General features: G+C 49.3%; 10 protein-coding genes and 1 non-coding gene across 11 annotated transcripts; 8 read left to right on the top strand and 3 right to left on the bottom strand.

Annotated features, from left to right (window-relative positions):
- Positions 1-14: 14 nt before the first annotated feature.
- On the bottom strand, positions 15-1,206 carry HD556DRAFT_634025 (uncharacterized protein). Its single transcript, XM_041311146.1, has 6 exons — positions 703-1,206; positions 577-651; positions 455-518; positions 334-401; positions 193-275; positions 15-132 (listed from the first exon to the last, which is right to left on the bottom strand). The coding sequence occupies exons 1-6, from the start codon at positions 848-850 to the stop codon at positions 46-48; spliced, it is 525 nt and encodes a 174-aa protein (XP_041158451.1). The 5' UTR covers positions 851-1,206; the 3' UTR covers positions 15-45.
- A 118-nt stretch (positions 1,207-1,324) lies between these two features.
- Positions 1,325-2,469, top strand: HD556DRAFT_1485292 (Tim17/Tim22/Tim23/Pmp24 family-domain-containing protein; the record flags this gene model as incomplete). The annotated part of the gene is made up of 4 exons (XM_041308702.1): positions 1,325-1,631; positions 1,804-1,947; positions 2,000-2,110; positions 2,176-2,469. The coding sequence occupies 4 exons, from the start codon at positions 1,325-1,327 to the stop codon at positions 2,256-2,258; spliced, it is 645 nt and encodes a 214-aa protein (XP_041158450.1). The 3' UTR covers positions 2,259-2,469.
- A 576-nt stretch (positions 2,470-3,045) lies between these two features.
- HD556DRAFT_1384041 (velvet factor-domain-containing protein) lies at positions 3,046-4,432 on the top strand. Its single transcript, XM_041303328.1, has 5 exons — positions 3,046-3,306; positions 3,361-3,498; positions 3,558-3,806; positions 3,875-3,981; positions 4,042-4,432. The coding sequence occupies exons 1-5, from the start codon at positions 3,155-3,157 to the stop codon at positions 4,113-4,115; spliced, it is 720 nt and encodes a 239-aa protein (XP_041158449.1). The 5' UTR covers positions 3,046-3,154; the 3' UTR covers positions 4,116-4,432.
- Positions 4,433-4,953: 521 nt separating this feature from the next.
- On the top strand, positions 4,954-5,423 carry HD556DRAFT_1445039 (uncharacterized protein; the record flags this gene model as incomplete). Its single annotated transcript, XM_041306872.1, has 4 exons — positions 4,954-5,008; positions 5,061-5,190; positions 5,252-5,340; positions 5,398-5,423. 4 exons carry the CDS (start codon positions 4,954-4,956, stop codon positions 5,421-5,423), a joined length of 300 nt encoding a protein of 99 aa, XP_041158448.1.
- A 426-nt stretch (positions 5,424-5,849) lies between these two features.
- HD556DRAFT_1384030 (cytochrome c1, component of the mitochondrial respiratory chain) lies at positions 5,850-7,352 on the top strand. The gene is made up of 7 exons (XM_041303327.1): positions 5,850-6,005; positions 6,061-6,108; positions 6,168-6,364; positions 6,417-6,714; positions 6,777-6,924; positions 6,977-7,162; positions 7,215-7,352. Exons 1-7 carry the CDS (start codon positions 5,910-5,912, stop codon positions 7,244-7,246), a joined length of 1,005 nt encoding a protein of 334 aa, XP_041158447.1. The 5' UTR covers positions 5,850-5,909; the 3' UTR covers positions 7,247-7,352.
- An 83-nt stretch (positions 7,353-7,435) lies between these two features.
- HD556DRAFT_1485276 (SAC3/GANP/Nin1/mts3/eIF-3 p25 family-domain-containing protein) lies at positions 7,436-9,435 on the top strand (the record flags this gene model as incomplete). The annotated part of the gene is made up of 10 exons (XM_041308701.1): positions 7,436-7,646; positions 7,700-7,867; positions 7,899-7,946; positions 7,997-8,264; positions 8,318-8,395; positions 8,451-8,585; positions 8,639-8,707; positions 8,756-8,885; positions 8,956-9,163; positions 9,219-9,435. The coding sequence occupies exons 1-10, from the start codon at positions 7,615-7,617 to the stop codon at positions 9,433-9,435; spliced, it is 1,353 nt and encodes a 450-aa protein (XP_041158446.1). The 5' UTR covers positions 7,436-7,614.
- Positions 9,436-10,081: 646 nt separating this feature from the next.
- Positions 10,082-10,153, top strand: HD556DRAFT_t78. Its single transcript has one exon. It is a non-coding gene; the product is annotated as a tRNA-Glu (tRNA).
- A 234-nt stretch (positions 10,154-10,387) lies between these two features.
- HD556DRAFT_1383996 (WD40-repeat-containing domain protein) lies at positions 10,388-13,328 on the top strand. The gene is made up of 10 exons (XM_041303326.1): positions 10,388-10,754; positions 10,801-11,057; positions 11,113-11,182; positions 11,235-11,424; positions 11,493-11,637; positions 11,693-11,792; positions 11,841-11,963; positions 12,017-12,274; positions 12,338-12,811; positions 12,906-13,328. The coding sequence occupies exons 1-10, from the start codon at positions 10,644-10,646 to the stop codon at positions 13,155-13,157; spliced, it is 1,980 nt and encodes a 659-aa protein (XP_041158445.1). The 5' UTR covers positions 10,388-10,643; the 3' UTR covers positions 13,158-13,328.
- HD556DRAFT_1383987 (alanine-glyoxylate transaminase) lies at positions 13,329-15,542 on the top strand. Its single transcript, XM_041303325.1, has 15 exons — positions 13,329-13,532; positions 13,583-13,593; positions 13,659-13,667; positions 13,730-13,760; positions 13,820-13,905; positions 13,953-14,022; positions 14,077-14,156; positions 14,215-14,351; positions 14,422-14,483; positions 14,539-14,685; positions 14,740-14,792; positions 14,843-15,083; positions 15,137-15,233; positions 15,292-15,310; positions 15,365-15,542. The coding sequence occupies exons 1-15, from the start codon at positions 13,401-13,403 to the stop codon at positions 15,465-15,467; spliced, it is 1,278 nt and encodes a 425-aa protein (XP_041158444.1). The 5' UTR covers positions 13,329-13,400; the 3' UTR covers positions 15,468-15,542.
- HD556DRAFT_633375 (uncharacterized protein) lies at positions 15,362-20,465 on the bottom strand. Its single transcript, XM_041311144.1, has 8 exons — positions 20,344-20,465; positions 17,239-20,294; positions 16,994-17,189; positions 16,685-16,944; positions 16,215-16,636; positions 16,137-16,162; positions 15,957-16,077; positions 15,362-15,909 (listed from the first exon to the last, which is right to left on the bottom strand). The coding sequence occupies exons 2-8, from the start codon at positions 20,271-20,273 to the stop codon at positions 15,623-15,625; spliced, it is 4,347 nt and encodes a 1,448-aa protein (XP_041158443.1). The 5' UTR covers positions 20,274-20,294; positions 20,344-20,465; the 3' UTR covers positions 15,362-15,622.
- Positions 20,466-20,684: 219 nt separating this feature from the next.
- Positions 20,685-23,533, bottom strand: HD556DRAFT_1432823 (terpenoid cyclases/protein prenyltransferase alpha-alpha toroid; the record flags this gene model as incomplete). The annotated part of the gene is made up of 12 exons (XM_041305163.1): positions 20,685-20,846; positions 20,899-21,045; positions 21,098-21,320; positions 21,369-21,474; positions 21,524-21,672; positions 21,722-22,353; positions 22,409-22,544; positions 22,601-22,697; positions 22,752-22,873; positions 22,926-23,170; positions 23,227-23,391; positions 23,435-23,533. The coding sequence occupies 12 exons, from the start codon at positions 23,531-23,533 to the stop codon at positions 20,685-20,687; spliced, it is 2,283 nt and encodes a 760-aa protein (XP_041158442.1).
- Between the last annotated feature and the right edge of the window lie 30 nt (positions 23,534-23,563).

The following is a 23,563-nucleotide window of genomic DNA, read 5'->3' as shown; positions in this document are numbered from 1 at the left end:
AAACCACGCTTTCTGATGCCGACAAAACCCGCGCGGGAATCGGCATTACGAATCTGATTTTCTTGCTGAGCTGTCCGTGCTATCCGTGTTTTCCGCGATTTTTATGGTCTTGCCTAGAATCTTTGCGCTCACCTGTAGTTGAAGTAGTGATATATGAGATTTGAGATCACGATCGAGATTTGAATTACTAACGTTCCGAATATGCATTGCGGCACGCTCGACGCCGTATTCTTTGGCACGTTTATACTGCTTCAGAGCCTCTTCGAGTTGCCCAGCTTCACAAGGAGCGAAAGTTAATTTTAGGAACAATAAGCCATGTCATAATTTACTCACTGGCTTCCAAAACTGCGGCGAGATTGAAGGCGATCTCAGGGTCTTCCGGTGAGAGGGAAGCCGCAATACTGGAACACAATAGTCAGTGAACCGATAAGGAAGCTCTAAGCAGTTTACGTGCTGGAGATGATGCAAAGCGAGGTCAGGACGTGCAACAGGAGATATTATGTATGCGCTTGCGAGGTCTTTCGGATACTAATGTCGTCATCCAGATTTAGACAACTCTTAAGATGAGGCACGCACTTGTGTGAGCATCGGCACTAGCGGGTTGCAGTGCTATTGACTCCTTCCAAGCCGCAATGGCGTTGTCAAACTCCTCTAAGAATTAATTACTCAGCACCCTGAAATCTTTGGATAAGTGGGACAAACTGAGGTGATAATGCGTGACGCCCAAGTTGAACAGAGAGCTAGCGTTACGCTTGATTTCGACACTACGATTGTAAAGTTCTTTGGCGCCTTGAATGTCACCCTCCTCTAGCTTCTGGGTCCCCTGTTCTAGACATTGCATGGCTTCCATCTCTGCAGGATCCGATGCCGTCGAATGCAGTGTAGTGGAAGTTGCCCATCCTTAAAAATACCGGTTTAGCGCCAAATGAAAGTAGAAAATGCGGTGCTGACTTTTGAATACATTGTTCCATGATTCACCCGCACAATTGCGACGGAACGCATAGCCGGGACGCGCTGTGGCAATGACAGGTGCTTCGTGGCCTGCCGTGTGTACTAAAAGCCTTGAACGGGGAGCTCGGCTCGATTTGAAGGACGCATTTGTCCTCAAAGAGAAGCTAGCAGGCCTTGAGAGGGCGCGTGTGCTCGCGGTCGCAAAGGACATTTTTCTAATTGTTCAGGTTTAAAGCGGTAAGTACGTTTGGAGACGACCCAAGTAGGTGGTCCTTTAGGTAATCTATTCTCACGCACCCTCGCGCCGTTCCAAAATTTCGTCGGCTATCCGCTCGTTGCTCTCACTCGCCACCAAAGCTGGTTGTTCTTAAGCATGTCTTCAAGTGACCCTCAAAACTCGGCCTCCGGCTCGCAGGACCCAACGTCTTTTTTGCGGTCGGCCACTTTCTCGCGTGATGGACCAGCAGTGTCCGTGGAGAATGCTGTAACGGCTAACGACTTGCTCCTGGGTGCATACGACCCGGCCAAATTACATCCTCTGGCTCAACTTGGGGATCAATTAGACTATCTTGTACTAGATGACGATAAGACGAGCGAGTTGCCAGGGGCTGGCACAGCCATTCCTTCTCGAGGTTGGAGTGATGATTTATGCTACGGAACTGGCACAATGTATCTCAGTGGTAGGTCTTCTTTCTTTCGGCTCCTTAACATGAGTTTTGCACGAGTTTGTACGTCTACGGCTCGTGCCCTCTCTTATTCTATCTTCTCTCACCTTATCGTATTGCTGTCATCTCCAACTTCGGCCATTCTTATTGTTTTCTGTTGTCACATGCTCATTTATCTTTCCTTAAGGTCTGGCTTTGGGTGGCTTTTGGGGTGTGAGTGAAGGCGCTCGAAGACCTCTAGCCGTATCAAATACCCGCCTCCGGATCAACAGCGTTCTTAATTCTGTCACGCGAAGAGGAACGTTCATAGGTAACTCAGCTGGTGTACTTGGTGAGTTCACCTTTCCTGTTGGGGTATGTCACTGATTTTTCATTACTCATAGCCCTTGTCTATAACGGAATCAACTCCACCATTGACTCTTTTCGCGGAAAACATGACACAGCCGGCAGTATGGCTGCCGGTGCATTAACAGGCGCCCTCTACAAGTCAACAGGTACAAATGCTTTTCCCCCAGCCTCTCTGTTTACGTTCTCTAATAAAAAAACTTTTCTCCGTTAGCCGGGGTAAAACCCGCTCTTGCAGCAGCATCAGTGATATCGGGAGTGGCAGGGATTTGGAGCTACGTGAAGAAGAGCGTATGATAGACTGCTGTAACATATACCGTCCTAATATTTGCTTACCTATGTGAGATTTTATTCTGACATGTAAGCGTCCCAATGGGATTTACAGAACCTCGGCCGGTCGTTCAGGCCTGTTTTGATCACTACTGCGGGAGATCCAAAGAAGACGTGCCTTCAGCTTCCCAAATACTGCTCCGAACAGATTTGGAACCCTATATCGGTCGCCTTCAGATCTGTCAGTGTCAAACTTTTTGGGTACTGAGATTCAGAATTCTGATACCTTTCAGTCTTCCTCTGACCCCGAGCTCCGCTCCCTGGAAATAGGTATTATATGATATGATCACCTACAAACGAAATGGATAAATTCCAAGCTCCTATGCTCTAGAGTATTGATCAATCCTCCTGTAGGCTCAGCGTGCGCCTTGTCTCCCAGGCAAATATCTCGTGACATATGCATACTCGCTCTATTGACTCCTACTGGTCTAGGCAATACTCATGGGAAAAGGTGTCAGCCAAGAATGGTTTGAGCTCTCCCTACAAGTCGTTGAATTATCACGCTCACGATGTTGACCATGCGTCGCGCACGCGCTCCAGTGTCGAAGGAGATGTTGCAGTGAGTGCTTGCTCGCTGTCTATCCTCACGCACGCATCGGAGCCTAGCTCACTTTCCACCATCACAAATGTCTCAGCGTACACGTCAAATACGTCCGGTAACGCCTATCACACCCATAAAGTGTATATCATCGTACGTGGTCCATCTGTTCTAGGGCTCCGGCTTGCTGAGCAAATTACGCTTGATGCCCAGCAGCTACAAGAAGCTCTTTCACGAATTGCCCTGGGAAAGCCCTCAGGGTTCACCGAGGTCCGTAGCTGCCAGCGACCATTCGAACACACAGTCACCGCCGTCGTCCTGGAGTATGCCATCTCAGTCGGAGTCATCTAGCCAGCAGGGCACTGCTTGGAGCCAGGCTTCTTCCGTTGATCGCACTAGTCCATCCATGTCTAATCAATATATTTCGAGTCAATCTCGGGTCCAACACTCCTCCTTCCTAAACGATGGTCAAACGAGGCGAGTTATTTGTAGTATATTGATCTTTCTCGCGTTGATGAATTGGTAAGCTAGGTCATACCACCTTGATGTCGTGCAACACCCCCAAAGAACCGCGGAATTTGGTTCTGCTAGCCTCTCCCGTTTGCCACTAGCTCCGCCAGTAATCGTGCAGCTCACTGTACGCGATCGCTTTGGAAATTCCATCATTCCGTAAGTTCCGTCAGCACCTCACAAGGGTTAGCGTACACGAATATAATTTTTTCCGATAGTGAGATGGAGCTGCCATTCTTGATCGCCCACTTGTCACTATTCACGGATGATGGGTCACCGTTGGATATGGGCACCTCACCAAACGGAGAGGCACCTCCGCGGCGTTTGCTTTACGGAAACCTAGTGTCGTCACCTCAGAAATTGCGCGACCTTCAGGGCCGTCTTGGATTATATTTTCTGTTCCCCGACGCGAGTATACGTTGGCGCGGCCGCTTCCAGCTCGGGATTTCTCTATTACGGATATCAGAGTACGTGGAGCAGGAACGAGGCGGGTGACCATGACTGAATTTATGCAATTCATTTCTCATATTCGCAGGACTAATGCTTCTGGTACTATGAGTATTGCATCTCAGGGGACTGTGCTTGCACAGGCTCGCACACGGTCATTTGATGTCTGTGCCCATGAAAATTACGTCGCACCGCGTAAGGATCTGGCTTTGTTGTTGATCTTTCTTGCTGATGTGGCGACTCTTTCCAAAACAGCCATTACACGCTTAACGCAAAGCTTTTTGAGACAGGGTGCACGAATTCATACCTTCACGCCAAATGGTCCTTAGACCCTAGAATTTGCGTTCGGACTTTCCGACGCATGCCGGTCACTTTCGCATAACCTTCGCAATTTTTTTTCGTTTTCGCTTTCTGCTGTATATCATAGTTGGTGCACTCATTCGACCTTTTTACACTGACACCTGTTTCTGCTATTTCTTGTCGCTGCATGATGCTCTCGACCTGCTGACTGCATATATCATCTGGCTATAATTGCAAACACACGTTGAGGAGATAAGTTAGATTATTCAATTAGAGTTTGCATGCTGCATCGTTCAGTGTCTTGGTGAGGTAATAACGAGTGTAAAGTGAGCGAAGGGCGTCTGCATGACAATTAACCCGCAACGTTGACAGGTCGAGCGCCTCTGAGTGTCATCGTCGATCTAATGCCGCTAAGTGATCACAAGATTTCGCCTAAAGCATAACTGCGGCCGACGACGAGAGAGATCACGCAAATATTTTACTAGTACGCCTGCAGGGATTCATCTCCGGTCCATGAGCGATGGTTAGACGGCCAGTGGTAATGAATCTAATGATTGATGTGACACACCAAGCGCCATGTTTGCCTGCTCTGAGACAGGGTGGTTCCCCAGTAGTACTTAGCATGGAATTGGTAGTTCACAAGATATTTTGGCTCGAATGCGACTGCGGTCGGACCTATGACTTTGCTGCGGTTACAGTGTTGCACTGCCCAGGCCATTTGAATCACTGCTGGGAGTCAACCATGCCTCGTGCAGCGTGAGAAATGCGCACGAGATAAGTTTTGTGCAAAGCGACAGCGGGTTTAGTTCTACTAGTACCCTCTCCTTCTCATTGTCAACGTTAATTAACGGTTTCCTCTATTGAACAATGGCCAACAAGGATTACTACAGCGGTCAGCAACAACAATACTACCCACCCCAAGGTTGGTTACACATCTTTCGGTGTTTTGATATCTGAAACCTGAAGGACTCCAGGTCCACCACCAGGACAGGGGGGTTACTATCCCCAACAACCCCAACAATCGTACGGAGGCCAGCCTTACGGTCAATCTTATGGCGGCGGACCTGGTTACCAACCTCAACCGCCACCGCAGACAGTCTATGTGTCAGTACATAATCCTGCACGTCTGAACTGCGCGCTAACACGAGGCTGAAAATTTTCGTAGACAACAACCTGCTCAGTCCAGTGGTGCTGGTGGAGGCGCTGGCTGCCTGGCTTGTCTCGCTGGTGCATGTCTTTGCTGCTGTGCTGAGGGTAGGTGTTTTCCGAACCCTTGACAAATCACCGGCATACTAAAATTTACACCAACAGAGGCACTTTGCGACTGTCTATTGTAAGACTTGGAGATTGCGTAGCAGGGCTACTGTCCGCTGGCACGGCGCAATATTGCCTAGTTGATGAGAACCCGCTCATGATCACGCCGTATATGTCGGCCGGATGCCTTTATGCTACAATGGACACGAACCTTTACTTTCTCTCCTTAGTCATGAACCATCCTGATTTCTATTCGTTGGACTACGATACCGTACTTCGTGATAGTGTCGTTTCTGAATGACTTTGTGAGGCCTGAGACATTGTCATTTTTTTTTGTAAAATTATTCGTCAGAGATATCATACCCTTTCCACTTTTTGCATGTTTGGAGAAAGTCTGAAAGACGCAAAAGGCTGTGAAATCCAGGTGATTGTATTGGACGATCGGAAACTACGGTACTGCCGACTAGGCCTCCGGTTCGTTCCGTGACTGATATGTGTGATGCGTGACACTGACAGTCACCACTTCAAGCCTTTCCGCTCCTCGAAAATCTTGAGGACTTGAAACCAAAATGTTGTCGAGGCTTCCCGTGGCCGCGCTCAAGAGTCAGTCTGCAATAGGCGCATCTCGCTCTGCCTTCAGCGCCCTCAAAACGCGTGCTACGTCGGTCAGTTCTACTTCTCAATAACTAACCCGAAGTTTGTCTGCTCAACCTCCGACAGCAGGTCCGATTTACTTCATCCAGTTCAGCGTCCTCAGCTAAACTTGAGGTTGGTTCTCTATGTGTCTTGGAATGTTTCTCAAAGAATTCACTCATTTTTAAATGCAGTCACTGTTCACATCTCGCGCGTCACTCATCTCCGCTGCCCTTTTCTCTGCTGGCTCGATAGCATGGTATACCCATCTATACGGCTCCCTCCCCTTTGTTGGCGAGGTGCATGCAAATTCGCTGGCCGACGACGGTCTCCATCCCGCTGCGTATCCTTGGTCTCACAAGGGCTTGTTCGACAGCTTTGACCACTCTAGGTATGTCCGCGTTAACTACCGTGAAATATCTTATATGACACTTGTACCCTAGCATCCGTCGCGGTTTCCAGGTTTATCAGGAGGTTTGTGCTGCATGCCACTCGCTCGACCGTATTGCCTGGCGCAACCTTGTTGGGGTGTCCCATACTGCCGACGAAGCGCGTTTACTCGCCGAGGATGTAGAGTACACGGATGGCCCAGACGATAAAGGCGAGATGTTCCAGCGTCCCGGAAAGCTTTCCGACTACCTTCCTTCTCCATACCCCAATGAGGAGGCTGCTCGGGCTGGTAACAGTGGTGCCCTTCCTCCCGACTTAAGCCTAATCATCAAGGCTCGTCATGGTGGTGCGGTAAGTGGTTTGAATCGTTCTTATAATGAGGAAATTCGCTCATATGTCGCTTCGTCAACCAGGACTACGTGTTTTCCCTACTGACGGGTTATATCGACCCCCCTGCTGGTGTTGAAATTCGTGAAGGAATGAACTACAACCCTTACTTCCCTGGTGGTGCCATCTCTATGGCGCGTGTCCTCTGGGACAATCTCATTGAGTACGAAGATGGTATGTTCCTCTTCCGTAAGCTAGGCTGGCCATGTATTGAAGATTGTTATAGGCACCCCTGCCACAACCTCTCAGATGGCCAAAGATGTTGTCACCTTCTTAAACTGGGCAGCCGAGCCCGAGCATGACGAGCGGAAGAAGATGGGTATCAAAGCTGTTATCCTCTTCTCTGCACTATTCGCTGTTTCCATCGGGGTGAAGCGGTTCAAGTGGACCGTAATCAAGAACAGGAAAATTTGTAAGTTCTAAACCTCATTGATACTGTTAGCAGATCTTGATCGAGTTCGTAGTCTACAACCCGCCCAAGGATTTGAACCATTAGAGAACTTGCGTACATAGGGCGGATCGAGTATCCCATAGACTCTTACGGCCATCAGATGCTGCAATTTATGTTGCATCCTTCTAATGAGACTGCTTTTCAACCGCGAGAGTTTTTTCATGTGTGAATTTGGTTGCCTTACTGAGGTCTTTGGGAGCGAAAGCCTCAAGGCATATGAGAAAGACGCTGTACCACCGACGAACGTGGGAAACTCGGGATGGGACATGCTGGTGCTTCGTTTAGGAACGTTGTCCTTTCTTCTTGCAACCTTGCTCAAGCTTTGATTTCCCTTCACCAATTTCTATACCGACAATTGTCCTCATCCCAATATTACAGCATAACGCACACTAAAAGTCTATCACTAAATCACCATGTCGTCTGAGTCATGGCCTCCACCACTGAAGTAAGCGCCCATACCTTCACTTTAAGCTAGCGAAGCTGAAGTCGGTGGTTTAGAGAATGGGTGGCACGATGTCTGGGGCAAATGACAGATGCTAATAGGGCAGAGGCTCAGGCTGAGCTGAGAGAGTCAATTGCTAACGCTTTCGCTGAAAAGACTCTATGGACAACCGACTGGGCTGGTGTACAATTAAAAAGGTGCGGTCTGAGTTCGTCGCAAGCTGAGTTACAGATTTCAGTGACTTGCGACATCCAGTCTGATGCCCAAAGCTCCCCCGGTGCTCAATACCCTCAAGCGCAAAATGTCAGTGTCATGCGCTTCCAATGTTACCATGACCCATTGATGCTTTAAAGGAATGACACTCCACCGATGAGCAAGAAAGCAAAGAAAGCTGCGGCGCAGAAGCGCAATGATGCCAACCTCGACTTCGGGGATCAGGCGGCTCTTAATCGCCGAGCCGAACGTTTTCAGCGAGAACATGATATAGAGCGACAGAAGAGTATGCGTGGTCAGGCCTCTCTCCAGGCTAATAATCAGAATGCTCACCTCTTCAACCGGATATCGCGTTCTGACTCGCCGAGTGCCTTTGGTACTAATCCTGACGACCCTGAGGCGGATCCCGTCCGTCTATGTCCATTCCCGCACCCAATGTGAATGCTTATCTTATTGCTTAGAACGTGCTTGACTGGGATAAGTATACAATCGTTGGGACGAATCAGGAGTTATTTAAGGACTATCTGCGTCTTACCTCAGTATGAGATTTAATCATTCGATACAATCGTTTTTTTCTTCTGACTTTTCGCACAGGAACCAAAACCAGAAACGATCCGCCCATACTCAGTTCTCCAACAGACACTCGTCGAACTCAAGAAGCGCTGGAAGGACAAGGTGTCATATAATTGGATATGTAATCAGTTCAAGAGCCTGCGGCAAGATCTCACCGTGCGTTATCCATCGCTTGTATATTTCATGTTGACACGTGCCCCTCTTGGTAGGTGCAACGAATAAAAAATGAGTTTACAGTACAGGTATACGAGATCCATGCACGCATGGCACTCGAAAGCGTAGGTGCTGGATCTTTTATACGGCTTACAGCTGATCTGCTGCTGCAGTCGGACATGGTAGAATATAACCAATGTCAGGCAACACTTAAGAATTTATACGACCTCGGCATACCAGGCAAACACGAAGAATTTACCGCCTATCGTATTCTCATGCTCCTGCATGGACGGAATAAAAGCGGTGTGCCCCTTCTTCCCTTCTCGTCAGTTCAGGATATGACTCATACTTGCATTCCCGCTTTACTGCGTAGAGCTTAATCTCTACGTAGGTACGCTAACACCACGACAGAAAAGGGATCCCGCAGTGCAGCACGCACTTCAGGTCCAGCGCGCTATCTCCATGGGCAACTACCATGCTTTGTTTGAGATGTATTTCAATGCACCAAACATGGGGGCGTATATTATGGATTATTTCATTGATCGGGAGAGGACCAGGGCGTTGATGACTATGACAAAAGCGTGAGTATCTATCATCTCCATACGATTATAACCGTATCTTATTCGTCTCCATCAGATACCGCACAATAACAGTGTACTTCATCCAGAATGAGCTCGGATTTGAATCAGTGTCAGACACACTCAAGTTCTTAGGAACGCACGGTTCTGCCTTTTTCGTCAACCCGAACGCCCTCGATCGGGACAAGACGGTTGAGTGTAAATCTGCTGCACCACAGTTGGCACAGATTTACGAGGAGAAATACCGCAAGGTTGGGATCAAGGGTGCAATATAGTTTGCCTCATGCACACTGGCGCATCCCCCTTTCTGCTTCCAACATCTTCCTTACCGCTCTTATCCTCCTGCATCGCTCCCTGCATCACCTGTCCGTCTTTTCCGTCCCATTCACATGTCATCAACTTCATCTTGCCCGCTCGATCTCACCTGGATGGTATACCATAGAAGGAGGAGAGAAAACGATAACTTATATATCGCAGCGACTACTCCGTTCCCCAGCCTTTCCTCAGGCCTGTTTCTTCTCTCACCACAGTCACAACAGTCTTCAAGCCTCGCGTCAAGAGAACCATGAACAGAACACGGTATAGAGTCTTATTCTTGGCGTCTTGCGATTGTAGTTTCTTTAAGCCAGAGGGAGAGGATCGGAATCAGGATGGTTTTATTTTGGGGGTAGCTGATTCCGGTCTTCCAGCAATGTAACAGTTTGTTGATGGAACTTGACTTGTTGGGTTTATGTGGTGAGCGTGTTGGGGTGGGAGGAGGTTACTTTTGTGTATCTTATGTATCGTCTTACAATTGAAGTTAATGCCATGCGCGTTATATATAATTTTTAACTGAGTGTGATCGTTGAAAACGTTAATCAGTGGCAACGATGAAGTCGGTGCTAGCGCAATGTCAATGTAACACTGAACAACTTTAACAAGTCGGATATGGTGTAACGGTTAACATTGCTGTCTTTCACACAGCGGCCCCGGGTTCGACTCCCGGTATCCGAATCATTTTTCGTTTCCCGCGCAGAGAGCGTATGTTGCAATTCGGTCCATACGCTCTCTACGCGGGATTTGATTTTGAGGTGTAGCTGGTGGACCTGATTTTTTAGGGATCCGAGTAAGCGCGGACCGTCGACATCGCACGTAACTTGCACTTGAACTGATGGCTGTAGCCTAAATGTGAGCTTAGGTCTCTCTTACGAATCGAAGTGATGTGCACTGTGCAGGGCGTTCCACCGTGGTGACTACATTATATAGCAAGAACTAAGAACTCCCTAAAGCTAAAACATTTCCATCCTTACGTTTGCATTTCCGGTAGCGGGACCCCCACAGTGAGACTGAAACAGCAGAGTAGCGATACGCAGGAGGGAGGGATCATTCTCCGTTCTCCGTGCTTGAGTTTGTTGAAGAAACTCAGTGTGGCTGAGTCGGATGTTTTATAACGCGTCTTACACCACCCCCTAGTCACTACCAAACCCTCTTTCAGATCTCATCAATGTCAGACAAGCGGAGAGCAGAGATCGAAGCTAAACGTGCAAAACTCGCAGAACTTCGGAAAGCTAGAGCAGACCGCCAACGAGCAGAAACTGAGCGACGCCAGGCAGAAGTTCGTTCACCTTCCCTTTACTCTTACGAAGCTCAAGCTTCTCTAGCCCGGTCCATCTAGCGGAGCCCGTCGCGACGTTGACGACCTCGTCAACCAACTCGTCGGAAGTCGCAGTGGCCTAGACACAGGCGGGGACCTTACCCCCTCCTCGTCCCTCCCCAACACCCCACCCCGATCGTCTACAAATCTACTCCACGGCTTGACGGTCTCACCGTCTGGCAGGGTGAGCAGGCAGAGCGATGTCGGGAGCGATAAAGTGAGTATGGGTACGACTATGGTGGGGATGATGGAGCATGTTGATAGGTATGTACTCCCGTGGCTTCTTCGACGCTGGCGGTGATGCTCATACTACGTGAAGGGTGTTGACGCCGAGGTTCATACCTGACCTTATAGATGTCGAGCAGGAGCTATTCGAGCTTCCACAACGCGTAAGTTCCTCGACGCCATCCTCTCCCATCTAAAATCCTCACTCATACCCAGGAACGCGTGATCTACAACAAAGAGGTGCAAACGACAGCCATAGAAACTGAAACACCCCAAATATCAGAGAATGAGATCCGACAACAGATCATGCGCGAACGGGAGTTGGAGGCGGAGAGGATTGCCCAGGATAAGGAGCTCGAGGAGGAGAGTGTACAGCTTGAGAAGGAGATTGAGGAGGAGATTCGGGGTACGTTCTCCTTCAGTTCTCTTCACTTCACTCTGATACTTCGAAACTGAGACTGTTCAAACTTATAGAGCTTACGGAAGAGGAACGCTCGCATATACTCAGTGCACCTGAATTCCTGGACTTTGTGGAACAATCGTCGAAGATCGTACAACGTGCGTTGAACGATGGGTATGACTACATTCGTGATTATACTATAGGCACGGAGGCGAATGGGTGCGTTTCCTTTCATTTTGCTCATGTGGTGTCAGTGTGTTAATACTTATTTCAGGGACGATTCAGAGGGAAAGCGCGTCAAGCGTATTTGTGCATTCTATGATGAACGCTACGGCAAGAATAGGTCGATTACAGATATCGATTGGTCACCCAAGGTCTCGGATGTCGTTCAAGCACGATGATTCTTACTGACTTTGATACAGTACCCGGAGTTGAGCGTAGCGTCGTATAACAAGAACCCTGCTGCATTGAATGAGCCAGATGGGATTGTTGCAGTATGGAACCTCCACCTACTCGACAGACCGGAGTTCGTGTTTCACTCACAGGTCGGTGAGCATCTCTATAAGTCATGTGTTTATTTGACTGATATCTTGTCAAGTCTGATGTCCTCTCCGTCACGTTCTCCCCATTCCACTCAAACTTGGTGTTTGGTGGCACGTACTCGGGGCAGATTCTACTGTGGGACACGCGATCAAAACATCTACCTGTGCTGAAGACGCCCCTCTCTGCTGCTGGACATACACACCCTGTGTATGCGATGCAAATGGTCGGTACTCAGAACGCGCACAACTTGATTACCAGCAGTACAGATGGCACCGTGTGTAGTTGGCTCGTTGACATGCTCGCCCAACCACAAGTAAGGCTCTTTCTACCAAATATTGAGCTTAATTGATGCCTAAACTGCTAAATTTGTCCTCAGGAAACCCTAGAGCTTATTCATGCAGGTCACAACAAAACAGGCGAAGTAGCCATCACAACGCTGGACTTCCCGGATAATGAAACGACCACGTTTTGGGTCGGCACCGAAGAAGGCAATGTCTATCAAGCCAATCGCTACGACCGCGCGGGTGCGAAAGCCGGATTGAATCAGTATGATATCTACAAGGGACACGCGGGGCCTGTCATGGGGCTGCATTTTCATCCTCTTGTGGGACCTATAGACTTCTCCGATCTGTTCCTGACTGCGAGTGTGGATTGGACGGTGAAGCTTTGGCGCGCAAAATCACTTGCGAAACCGTCAACTGCTGCGCATGCTATTTCTCCTATCTACTCTTTCGACGAGGCGGATGATTATGTGTATGATGTGAAGTGGCATCCAGCGCATCCTGCTCTATTTGGAACGGTTGACGGGTCTGGGAGATTTGATGTTTGGAATCTGAATACGGATACTGAAGTGAGTTTTGGTTGCTTCAGTGATCCTGATCTAGATCGGGCACAATTTGATGCCGTGCACGGGACTCCGTTTCTAACTTGCACTTCCATTCCAGGTACCAATCGTCTCCACAAACGTCGGGTCCGGTCGAGCTATCAACAAGTTACAATGGGACAGAAAAGACGGACGACGGGCCGCACTCGGAGGGAGCGACGGGAAGTTGTATGTCTATGATATCGGTGACATGGCACTTCCACGTGAATCTGAGTGGACGGATCTCCAGAAGACGGTGGCGGGTTTTATTGGGGGTGCGCAGGCGAACGGAGTGGTAGACGGAGATGCGACGCGGATCGTTGCTGGGCGGTAGTGCTTGGGAATTTCTGTTGTTGTTCCGTGCCGTGTCAGGTTTATGATACTTGCATTTTTCCCATGATACTTTAGTCTTTAGGACGGAATTAGAGTGGGTTACGCGAGGTCTCAACAAAAATATGGAGAGCAATTAATAGTATTATATATGGGATTTTTATCTGGGAATGATAGTGGAACAGCGATTCCGCCCATCCCGAAGGTGCTAGTACATAGCAGCTGTTTTGCCGTGTTATGTTTCCCAATGAGTGCCCTGCGCAACGCCTCCATCAAGACCTCCTCTTCCATCTCCTACGCACTTGCCCGTACTAGTATATTCGGTTCTCTCTTTCCAAGTTCAACTCGTAAGATGTCTACAGATAGTAAATTTGTTCAGGTGCGTGTCGCTCGTTCAACTCTTGGGATTAACGCTGAGTGATGGCATAGGCTCCACACAAGTGAGTCATGGTTCAGGTCGTGTAAAAGTTGTCTGAGACTGACAGACCGCGTCCGTCATTTACAGGCTTCTGGTGTATGTCTACTCGTGCCTTTGCCTGTGTGGAATGTATCTCATCTGAGTCTTTGCGTTCTCAGCATCCCAGGACCGATTGAGGTCACGGATGAGGTGCGTATACTCTTGTGTCGTTTCTGCATGAATCGTAACGCTCATAAAAATGTTTATAGGTCCTCTTTGCCAATGCACATCCGTCGATGTCGCATATGTCACCCGACTTTGCAAGAGTCTTTGGTGACTGCATTCGCATGACTAGGCAAGGACACAGTTCACGGCCGAACAATAAACTCACGTGTTTGTCAGACAACTTCTTTACTCAGAGGACGCGCAGCCGTTCCTGATCGCTGGGTCAGGCACATTGGGATGGGATCAGGTATGAGTCTGATGTCAATTTCACGGCGCAAAATGTGTTTATTGATGGCGCTAGGTCTCTGCAAATCTCGTAGAACCGGGCGAAAACGCGCTCGTTCTGCATAGTGGTTATTTTGCCGATAGTTTTGCAGACTGGTAGGGACAATGATGGGGCAAGCGTCGTGGTGTTTGCTCATTCTTCATGGTTCTCCAGTTTGCAGACCTATGGTGCCAATGTCGACCAGATCAAGGCTGAGATTGGTGGTGCTGTTAAGGAGGCTGATATTGAGAGCGCACTTCAAGCGAAGAAGTACAAGATTGTTACAGTAACTCACGTCGACACCTCGACAGGTTAGTTATATTTTTCAGGGTGCCTGATATTACATAGGTTCCTGATATCGGACTGATCTATCTTGGGTAGCCGTTTTGTCCGACATCAAAGCTATTGCAAACGTCGTGAAGAGAGTTTCTCCAGACACACTTGTAATTCCCCAAAAGACTCCTCAGTTCACGTGTACTCATTATGGATTGATACTAGGTCGTTGTTGATGCTGTCTGCTCTGTGGCGAGCGAAGAAATCCAAATGGATGCCTGGGGCATTGATGTCGTATTGACAGCCAGCCAGAAAGGTTTGGGCACGCCACCGGGTCTCAGCATCCTCGTTGCTTCTCAGAAAGCCGTCCAGGTTTGCCTTTTCCCCGATACCATGACGTGCAGCTACTGATACAAACTTCTCAAGGTATTCGAGAACCGTTCAACACCAGTCACAACCTACTACGGCAGCTGGAAGAAGTGCGTTCAGTCCATGTTTTCTATCCTAACATAGATTTATTCCCAAATAGATGGCTACCCGTAATGAAAGCCTACGAGAACAACTCTGCCGCCTACTTCGCCACTCCACCCGTCAACCTCATCTATGCGTTCCACGCGTCCCTCACCCAGATCATGCAAGGCTCTGTCTCGCTCGAGCAACGATTCAAGCTCCACCAGGAGGTCAGCAGACGCGTCAAGAAGGCAGCAGAGGAAATCGGATTCAAGGGCGTGCCTCTCAGTGAGGACGTCCAGGCGAATGGCATGTCTGCAGTGCGTACAGTATTTTGATTACTTTGCGACCGAGACGTTGATACCGTATACAGCTTTACTTCCCCGACGGTTTCACAGCGAGCGATATCGTTCCTCGTCTGTTGAAGAAAGACGTCGTTGTCGCTGGCGGATTACATGCTAGCATCAAAGGTCAGTAAAGTTTTCTGCGAGAAGTATTTGTTACTGAAAATCATCCTGCTCCAAAAAGACAAATACTTCCGTATAGGGTGCGTTGTTTTCTGTGAAATACTTGTGAGGTGGTGTGACTGACATACTCTCAGGCACATGGGTGTTTCTGTAGTTGACCCTAGTCGAGGGGACATTGACAAGGTTATCAGCGCCGTGAAGGAGTCACTCGCAGAAGCTAAGGTTAGCAAGCAATAGGAATTAGAGTGAGATGATTTTATGTGGCACATACGATACAGTGTTCGAATGGACATCTCAATTTCATACGTCATTCCATGACCAGCAAGTTGTAAGGTGACTTGATACCCAAAAATATATCTCATAGATGTAGCGATTGTAAAAGGTCGAGGACCTCATGCGGCGGCGGCGGCCTCACGATACTGCCCTTCTCCGCCCATGCCTTCGTACCACTCTTTCCCGGATGTTGTTGGAGCAATGTATCCCGCCCTGATGACAAAGTCACCAAAATGCTCGCCCTCGTTTCGCTCGAGCGCATATCGCTTGATCATAGGTTTAAGGATGGCGAGGATCTCGGGTTCCGATACTGTTTCCCGGTAAATCTTGTTCAGGCGCTGGCCGTAGTATCCACCACCAAGAAGCATGGAATAAGATCCAGGCGCTTTGCCTACGAAGGCGACCTCTGTAGAGATATTGAGCGGGCACTTTATCGAGGCGAGAGTGTCTTACCAGCGACATATGGTCTTGCGCAGCCGTTGGGGCAACCAGTCATCCGCATGACAATGGAATCGTTGCGAAGCCCATTCTCCTCACAGACTTTCTCGACCTTGTCAATGAGTACTGGCAGATACTAGAAGACATCACGATGAGATCAAATTTTTGTAGGAGTTCTACAAAGTCGCTACTCACACGCTCAGACTCAGCCATTGCGAGACCTGAGTGTATTCTCATGTCAGAAACGATATATATAAGTGCAAAATTACTTACCGCACGTCGGGAAAGCCACACAAGCCGATGACGACAGCCGCAAACCAGTGTGGTTCAAGTTGTCCAACTTGTATTTGGCGAGTATTCTCTTGATCTCGGGCACGTCTTCCGTAGAGATTTCTGAGACCATAATATGCTGGTTCGCGGTCAGACGGAATGTGCCCTTGTGTATTTTGGCAATTTCGCGAAGACCAGTTTTAAAATCACGGTCGGGCTCGTCCTGAATACGCCCGTTCTCGATGAAGAGCATAACGTGGTGCCTGCCATCATCTCCCGTTGACCAGCCAAAGTCATCGATGTTGCGGTCGAACGTGTATGATCGTGCTGGAGCCAATGGATAACCAAGTCGACTCTCAACCTCTGCTTTGAATGCATCCAGTCCCATTCGGTCAATAGTGTATTTCAATCGAGCGTTTTTGCGACTGAAGACTAATTAGAACGTGAAAGTGTGGAACATTTAGAAGACTTACTCTGCACGATTACCGTTGTCGCGCTGTGTAAGCATGATCTTTTCTGCTACGGCAGGACCTTGTTGGACGGTACAGAAACCAATAACATCGGCAACTCGAGGGTATGTTTTCTTATTGCCGTGGGTTACTCCCATGCCACCACCGATAGCAACATTGAAACCAGCCAATTCTCCTTGCTCATCGACGATGGCGATGAAGCCCAAGTCGTTTGCAAAGACATCAACGTCATTAGTAGGTGGTACCGCAACTGCAATTTTGAACTGTGGCAACGTCAGGATTGGTTTGAAACGAGTGCAGCACGAAGCGTACCTTTCGAGGAAGATAGAACTCGCCGTAGAGCGGCTCAAAGTCCTTCACAGCCTCACCGGCAACCATTTTCTTGTCCAACCAAATTTCATGGTATGCTGTTGTTCTAGGCAATAAGTGAGCGCTGACAAGCTTCGCGAAGTTGTAGACCTGCGCATGAAGTCGGGACAAAGAAGGAATAGCGGAACAGATAACATTCCTAAGGCGGACGATCAGCAAGAAACATCACCGCAAGCTGCAGAACTCACCGATTGACGTCGCCACACGCAGCTAAAGTGTCCAACAAGACCTTGTTGATTTCCTGAATGGAAGGCTTCAAGTGTTGCTTGATGACACCGTGGAACTGGAATGTCGCTCTTGTAGTGATCTTGAACGTCCCATTGCCATGTTCATCAGCGATCCGGTCCATTTGTAACCACTGCTCAGGCGTGCACACACCACCGGGCGTGCGAACGCGAATCATGAAGCTGTAGGCAGGTTCGACTCCTTGAGCTTGACGCTCGTCACGGATGTCGCGGTCATCTTGTTGGTAGATACCGTGGAACTTTGTGAGCTGGGTGTCACTGGGATCGAGGGCGCCCGTGCTAGTATCTTCGAGACCCTCAGCAATCGTGCCGCGAAGGTAACCCGAGGCCGCCTTGATATGCTCATTGGTGATCGGGTCAGGTTCTGCTTCTTTCACTTCAATGCTGTCGACACCGAACGTTTTCCACACGAGGGGCTCCCACACTTTGTACCCGGTGTCTGGTCCATCTGCATCCTGGTCATCAGCGAGCCCGATATCTGCAAAACGCTCTCCCCCCAGCTGCTCCAAACGAGCGTCGAGGTCCTTGCCCGGCTTGTTGTAGTAGTGAGCATCTTCTGGGCGTGGCCAGTAGTGGCTGTCACCAAGGGCGAAGACCGAGTATCGAAGCTTCGAGAAGGGCTTCTCTCCACGAAGAGCAGCAGCGTTGAGCGCCTTGAACAAAGTCCGACCGTTCTGTGGGGGCTCACCCTGACCTGCCACAGATGTAACGAAGGCCACATACTCCTCTTGAGAGAGGGTATCGATGGACATAGAGTCAATGGTGCCGATGGATGTTGACAAGCCTCTGGCTTTACCGCGGTTGGCCAATCGCTTCGCAAACTTCTCTGCGGTGCCACCGTCCGATGCATACAGCACTACCAACGGTGGTGCATCAAGCGAGACAACCAAGTCATCATATGCCTGTTGTGCCTTCTTCCTTCTCGCCTCCTTCACATTCTCACCCAAGCTGCTTACCAGTTCCGTAGCAAGCTCGGGCTTGGAGCGTACGAGTTGTGACAGATGGTTCTGCCTGTCAAGGAACTGCTGTAGGTCGTTCTTCACAGCGTCCGAGTCGAGCGCGAATGGCTCTTTGCCTTGTGCTTCCTTCACAGGGTCCCAACGGTAAAGCGGCCAGTACCCAGCGTCGACAGCGAGCTTGGTCTCCTTCAAAACCTCAAGTGCTGGTGCATCCTCATTTTGGTAAGGCAGGTATGCGAGCACGACGCTGGGGCCCTTGTGCCTGTCCGCCTCCATCACTGCTTGCAGTACTTGAGCATACGACGAATACACTGCGACACTCGCTACATAAACATCGCCGTGGTTCATTGCATACAGACCGGCGTCTTGCTTACGGCGGTGTGGATCGGCGGAGTTGCGGGATGTGTAGGGAAGGGTGTCGATGATGAGAATGTTGATGTTGAGTCCGGATGCGATGGCGTGGTGTAGACCAGAGGCGCCAAGATCGTAAGACCAGGCGTCTGAGCCAATGATCCATCTCGAGCGTGTGGGGAAGTGTGCACGGAGTGCAAGAATGCGGTCGATGATAGGACTCGAGAACTTTGAAGACTCGAGAGCGGTGATGAGTTCATTTCCCACCGAGCGACTCTTGGCATCGTCGTCCTTGACAAGGACCCACTGGCTACAAAGTTTATGCAGCTCGGGGCTGATGTCCTTAACCTCCAATAACTTCTGCACAGAGCGAGTGAGTTCATTTCGTTGATCGAGTTGTCCTCGGACGCGGCCCAATGCAAACTCCGGACTGGTGGCAATAGCACCTTGTTTAAGCACCAAGTCAGGCGAATTGGAAACTTCGAGACGTTCGCCAAAGACGTGAGACAAGATCTTCGTATAAGACGACTCGTGCTTGGGTACGTGTGGCACTTCTAGCGAAAGATTTGAGGAGGTGCTGGTGCTTCCAAGTTGAATTGGAGCAGAAGAGGGAGCTGCTTGGAGAAGTTTCAAAATTGCAAGGGGAATCACTTGAGCAGGGTCACTGAAGTAAACGCTCTGAATGTGGGGTCGCTGCTCTACTTCCCGCTGATGAATTGCATTGACAAGTTCAAGGTACAAAGGCGTCCATTTAGTGTTCCAGCGTTGCAGCTGCTCGAGAATGATGACACGTGATGCAGATGGTGGAATGACATCGAGTATGCGGGAGGGGAGGAGGGGAGTGAGCAAGCTGAGTGAGACAATCGACACTCCGTCGATATCCACAGAAGGGATATCACCCAACCCAAAGATGACAGTGTGGGGTTCGCTGGGACCATGTACAGAAAACGGGGGGCATGCGCGACGAATACGAACGACCGTAGATAGCGCTGCGCGCTCGTAAAGCTTGAAAAGCTCTGAGCCAGGAGATACTATAGTTGCTGAATGACCGTTGAGACCATTGGTGCCATTTGCACTGATTGCATGACCATTGTGCTCGTTCATTCCATTGTGCCCATTCATTCCATTGGTCGACGCAAGCTTCTCCGAGAGAAGGAAAGGCTGCACCTCACTCTCCGGTATTACCTCCACTGGATCATTTACTGCGTTATAAAAGACATGCACGACTGCCTTCTTCTCCGTCCGTGCTAACCGAGATGCCAGGAGTGAGTTATCGTGTGCTTGTTGCGGGGTTCTGGAGACGAGGAAAAAAGGGATGGCAGAATGGAGCAAAAGGACTTCGGACAAGTCATTTTTCACGGCAAGATGCAAGACAAGGGGAAGTGAAGAAAGTTCAGCGGCATCCAGAACAAGCCTGATTACAGTCTGTGCTGCTGCTGAAGAGGTAAACGAGATGAGTCCAGCAGCCGATCCGTTTCTGAGTAATGTTGACCCTGGATCGCCGCCTAGGGGCACCGACAAGATTGTCGGACGTCGACTGGAAGTTGCAGAGAGTGAGCTATACTCTTTTGCGAATTGTGAGGTGGATGGAAGGGTGGGCTGGGAATCTACGATGATATCCGAAGCCAAATAAGCCACTCGGGCCACACTGGAGGTAGCGCTTGACATAATGACTTTGATGAATGTCGGCTGCAACACATTATTAAGCAAATTGTCAGTAAGAAAAACGATGACCTACCCTAACTGCAAGCAGAGCGGATGGAGAAAACACTGAAGATGCGATGAGACCATTTGAACTCTGGATTCAAATCGGCTGACAGCAAAAGCACATCATCTTGTGCCATTTGTTTGTCCGCATCCCACCGAATTCCGAATTCAAGTTTGCCTGTTCACCCACGGGTGACATGGGCAGGTGACCTTACGAAACTACCAAGTAGTACTAGTCCCTGGTAAAATAACAAAAATATCATTCAAGATACAGGTATATCGGAGCCCTTCGCAATATGGAACAACGCGGAACTCCCCCTCCTGGAGTTACCCATGACACAACTCGAGTAACAAGCAGTCATCTTATCAAATTCACATCGTAGGAGTCTGCCCGGCTTGCTCCTCCAGCTCATTCAGATAGTGATACGCTCTTCCAAGCATCCAAATGGGGAATGAAAATTTGAAGTTCGGGTATGATATAGTGCAATTCTTGTTAAACACTCCTTCAATCGCCTCCTGTGGCCATGATCCATCCTGCGTCGTGACTAAGTTTTTGGAGATCGTCATTATTTTGTGCTGAACTCACGGGTAATTGCCTATCGATGACCAACTTGACAGCCTTTCGAATAGGCTCGGGATCGGGATATTTCGCGTACATGAGGGCCATGGTCGCCCAACAGGTCTGTACGACCTGAGAGTTCTCGTGCTGTATCCAGGTACCCTGTTCACAGGACTACGGAACAGATTAGGAATCCAGTCCCGGATGTAAATTTGGATCCACCTACTTTGTAACTTTCGCCCCAACCACCATCTTCTCTTTGCCATGAGAGAAGGAACCTACACGCCCGTTGTGCGTGGGAGCTGTTTGAATAATTCTCTCCAACTAGCGAAAGACTCTCAAGAGCAAACTGCGTTGCATATGTGAAGCAGATTCCCCAGGAGCCAACCCAGCCGCCATCGGCTTTTTGCGCCTTGTGTAAGAACTTGATCGCACCTTTGATAGTTTTTCTGAAATAGTTGTCAGGACGGTAAGCAGAACAGCGGCTCCTTGCTTACTCAATGTCAGCAGGCCGGTAGTCAGGATAATGTTTCCTAAAGATAGACAGCGACGTAATCACGGAGGTTGTGCACTCTGGATAACAGAACTCGATCATGATGTCACCTACAAGTCGTCATTTGAATAGTGAAAGTTATGAGAGTAAATGACTCACCAAAAACCTCTGCAGGGTTCAGCCATTCCAGCCACTTGGGACCCCTGACCAACTCATAACTGGCAAAACCGCCATTCGAGTTCTGCATAGTTAACATGACGTCTACAGCATCAAAAAGTCGTTCGTCTGAGATGATTTTCTCCGAGCCTCTGTCAGAGTGTTCAGTTGACAGTCCAAAAAGATCACAGTGATACTAACTCGACTTGGTTTTGTAAATACAAGACCGCTTTCAGCCCCTCGCCGGTACAATCGCTGACCGTGTACCCCTGCTCTTTGGTGCTAAATGGCCAAGCTCCCTTGGTGGTGTGACGGTAAGATGTCTCGTAGTGCTTCGGGTTCTCTCTGATCTGGCAAACGTCCAACCATCCAAGCGCCTTCGACAAACTCTCCTTATTCACCTCCTCCTTCGCAAGGCCGGTCTCAACGAGCGCCTGCGTGATGAAGCCAATATCCCATAGCTGGCTCCCATTCGTCCCACACATCATCATGCCTTCCTGGCCAAGCCACATAAAGTCTGCGCGTTTAATAGCGTGCTGCTTGTACGCTTCACTGTTGGGGCCTTCGACATGAGCACGGCAGATGAGGTTCATCATTTTGGAGACAGGCCCAAGGGTCTGGTATTCGGTGTTCTCGTCCTCGAGAACGATAAGGTGGTATGCACGTGCGAGAGCTGCCCTGCGGAGGGGAGGGATAACGCAGCCCTCGTACATTGAAAGAACAGAGTTCATAACGTCCAGGACAGTGGTATGAGGGGAATACAAGTCTGCTGCACACACGTTATTACGTTGCGAGGGCCAGTGGATCTGATAATAGTTAGTTGGGTATAGTTCCTGCAAGTTGGAGCGTCAGCAAACAAAATGTAAGATTCAGCAATAGAATTCTCGCATCTCGGAGGGCTCGAATCAAATCATTTTCCTGCATTTTAAATCGGATGCCGTAGAGATAGCTCATTGGCACATAGACAGTCCGGGTATGTATCCACCAGCGATGAGGATGGAAAGGCAGCCAATCAGGGAGGAGCCTTTCAAATAATTGAGGCGTTAGTTCAGGCGTCAAGATGAAAGCTTGCAAACGGACCAAAGCTCCGCAGGGACTGGGTTCACACCAGCCCAATCATACACATTCAAGATTGCGAGCCAGAACTTGCCCCATGCGGGAGCACCAGTGGCTCCTCCTGTACTTGAAGAATTAGGCCACATACACCAACAAAGTTGAAGGATGAGCGCACCAAGTTTGTGCAATGTCTCACGGGCTCTTACAGCAGCTGGATGGTCTTTCTGCACACCGAGAATCCGGAGAGCGGTATAGTTTAACGCTGTCCCAAAAACGGTCGAGTGTCCTTCAATGTGTCTGTATGGACTTATAAAACGGGGCGAATAGCAAATATTGCATTACAACTTACATTCCCCAACCACCGTCTTCCGGGTTGACATGGTTCAGAAGATAGCGAATCATCTCCAGACGCTCCTCCTCCTTGAAGCTCATGCCAGACACGTATGACCCAATAACAAGGCCGGGGAGAAGGAACATGGGGCCACCGTACTCGCCCGGCCAATGTCCATCATGAGACTGAAGGTGCTTGTAGAATGTATATCCATTGCGGGCTGCATCCAGCGCATCCTTGGGCTTAGGAAGGTCGGGCAAATTCTATTCGGCTGAGGCCTGAGCGCGTTTGCGAGCCAAAATTTGAATGACACGCTTACGAGTGGAATACCAATCCAGTACTTGTCTACATCATTCTGAGGCCACTTCTCGCATTCCTCGTCTGTTTGGAGGTAGTGCCATGTGTGCCTTCCGCTGTCATTTACGAGCAACCTCCAACGGCTGTAGTCAGTGAAGGGCTTGTTTCCAGACTCTGAGATGTCGAGCTGGGGCCACAGCACAGAAACTTCAGCTTCCGTTGGCATGTACATCATGGTTGGAGAATGAGAGACAAGATTCGAAGTCTGCTGAATCCGTTTGTATGATACAGCCGAGTAACCAGTATCCCGGATAGTAAAGTTGGTTCATGATGTAAACAACGTGTCCACAACCGAAATC

Source organism: Suillus plorans (genome assembly GCF_016647745.1).
Source record: "Suillus plorans strain S12 chromosome Unknown HD556scaffold_41, whole genome shotgun sequence".
Classification (NCBI taxonomy): Eukaryota; Fungi; Basidiomycota; class Agaricomycetes; order Boletales; family Suillaceae; genus Suillus; species Suillus plorans.
Note: the sequence above shows the minus strand (reverse complement) of the source record. Positions and strands in the feature narration are given on the sequence as shown.

What these genes read in the sequence shown, in the direction of transcription:
- HD556DRAFT_1383996 (XM_041303326.1), top strand. Translation starts at nt 10,644, where the DNA reads ATGTCAGACAAGCGGAGAGCAGAGATCGAAGCTAAACGTGCAAAACTC. An exon ending in ATGATGGAGCATGTTGATAG is followed by an intron (nt 11,058 to 11,112) that starts GTATGTACTCCC and finishes TACTACGTGAAG; the next exon opens with GGTGTTGACGCCGAGGTTCA. An exon ending in TATTCGAGCTTCCACAACGC is followed by an intron (nt 11,183 to 11,234) that starts GTAAGTTCCTCG and finishes ACTCATACCCAG; the next exon opens with GAACGCGTGATCTACAACAA.
- HD556DRAFT_633375 (XM_041311144.1), bottom strand. Translation starts at nt 20,273, where the DNA reads ATGTCAAGCGCTACCTCCAGTGTGGCCCGAGTGGCTTATTTGGCTTCG. An exon ending in CAATGGCTGAGTCTGAGCGT is followed by an intron (nt 16,078 to 16,136) that starts GTGAGTAGCGAC and finishes GATGTCTTCTAG; the next exon opens with TATCTGCCAGTACTCATTGA. An exon ending in CGCAAGACCATATGTCGCTG is followed by an intron (nt 15,910 to 15,956) that starts GTAAGACACTCT and finishes ATATCTCTACAG; the next exon opens with AGGTCGCCTTCGTAGGCAAA.
- HD556DRAFT_1384030 (XM_041303327.1), top strand. Translation starts at nt 5,910, where the DNA reads ATGTTGTCGAGGCTTCCCGTGGCCGCGCTCAAGAGTCAGTCTGCAATA. An exon ending in CGTCCTCAGCTAAACTTGAG is followed by an intron (nt 6,109 to 6,167) that starts GTTGGTTCTCTA and finishes TTTTAAATGCAG; the next exon opens with TCACTGTTCACATCTCGCGC. An exon ending in AGGCTCGTCATGGTGGTGCG is followed by an intron (nt 6,715 to 6,776) that starts GTAAGTGGTTTG and finishes TTCGTCAACCAG; the next exon opens with GACTACGTGTTTTCCCTACT.
- HD556DRAFT_634025 (XM_041311146.1), bottom strand. Translation starts at nt 850, where the DNA reads ATGGAAGCCATGCAATGTCTAGAACAGGGGACCCAGAAGCTAGAGGAG. An exon ending in CGTCACGCATTATCACCTCA is followed by an intron (nt 652 to 702) that starts GTTTGTCCCACT and finishes ATTAATTCTTAG; the next exon opens with AGGAGTTTGACAACGCCATT. An exon ending in CGCCGCAGTTTTGGAAGCCA is followed by an intron (nt 276 to 333) that starts GTGAGTAAATTA and finishes CTCCTTGTGAAG; the next exon opens with CTGGGCAACTCGAAGAGGCT.
- HD556DRAFT_1383987 (XM_041303325.1), top strand. Translation starts at nt 13,401, where the DNA reads ATGAGTGCCCTGCGCAACGCCTCCATCAAGACCTCCTCTTCCATCTCC. An exon ending in GCCGATAGTTTTGCAGACTG is followed by an intron (nt 14,157 to 14,214) that starts GTAGGGACAATG and finishes ATGGTTCTCCAG; the next exon opens with TTTGCAGACCTATGGTGCCA. An exon ending in TACTACGGCAGCTGGAAGAA is followed by an intron (nt 14,793 to 14,842) that starts GTGCGTTCAGTC and finishes ATTCCCAAATAG; the next exon opens with ATGGCTACCCGTAATGAAAG.
- HD556DRAFT_1384041 (XM_041303328.1), top strand. Translation starts at nt 3,155, where the DNA reads ATGCCATCTCAGTCGGAGTCATCTAGCCAGCAGGGCACTGCTTGGAGC. An exon ending in CTAAACGATGGTCAAACGAG is followed by an intron (nt 3,307 to 3,360) that starts GCGAGTTATTTG and finishes TTGGTAAGCTAG; the next exon opens with GTCATACCACCTTGATGTCG. An exon ending in TGAAAATTACGTCGCACCGC is followed by an intron (nt 3,982 to 4,041) that starts GTAAGGATCTGG and finishes TTTCCAAAACAG; the next exon opens with CCATTACACGCTTAACGCAA.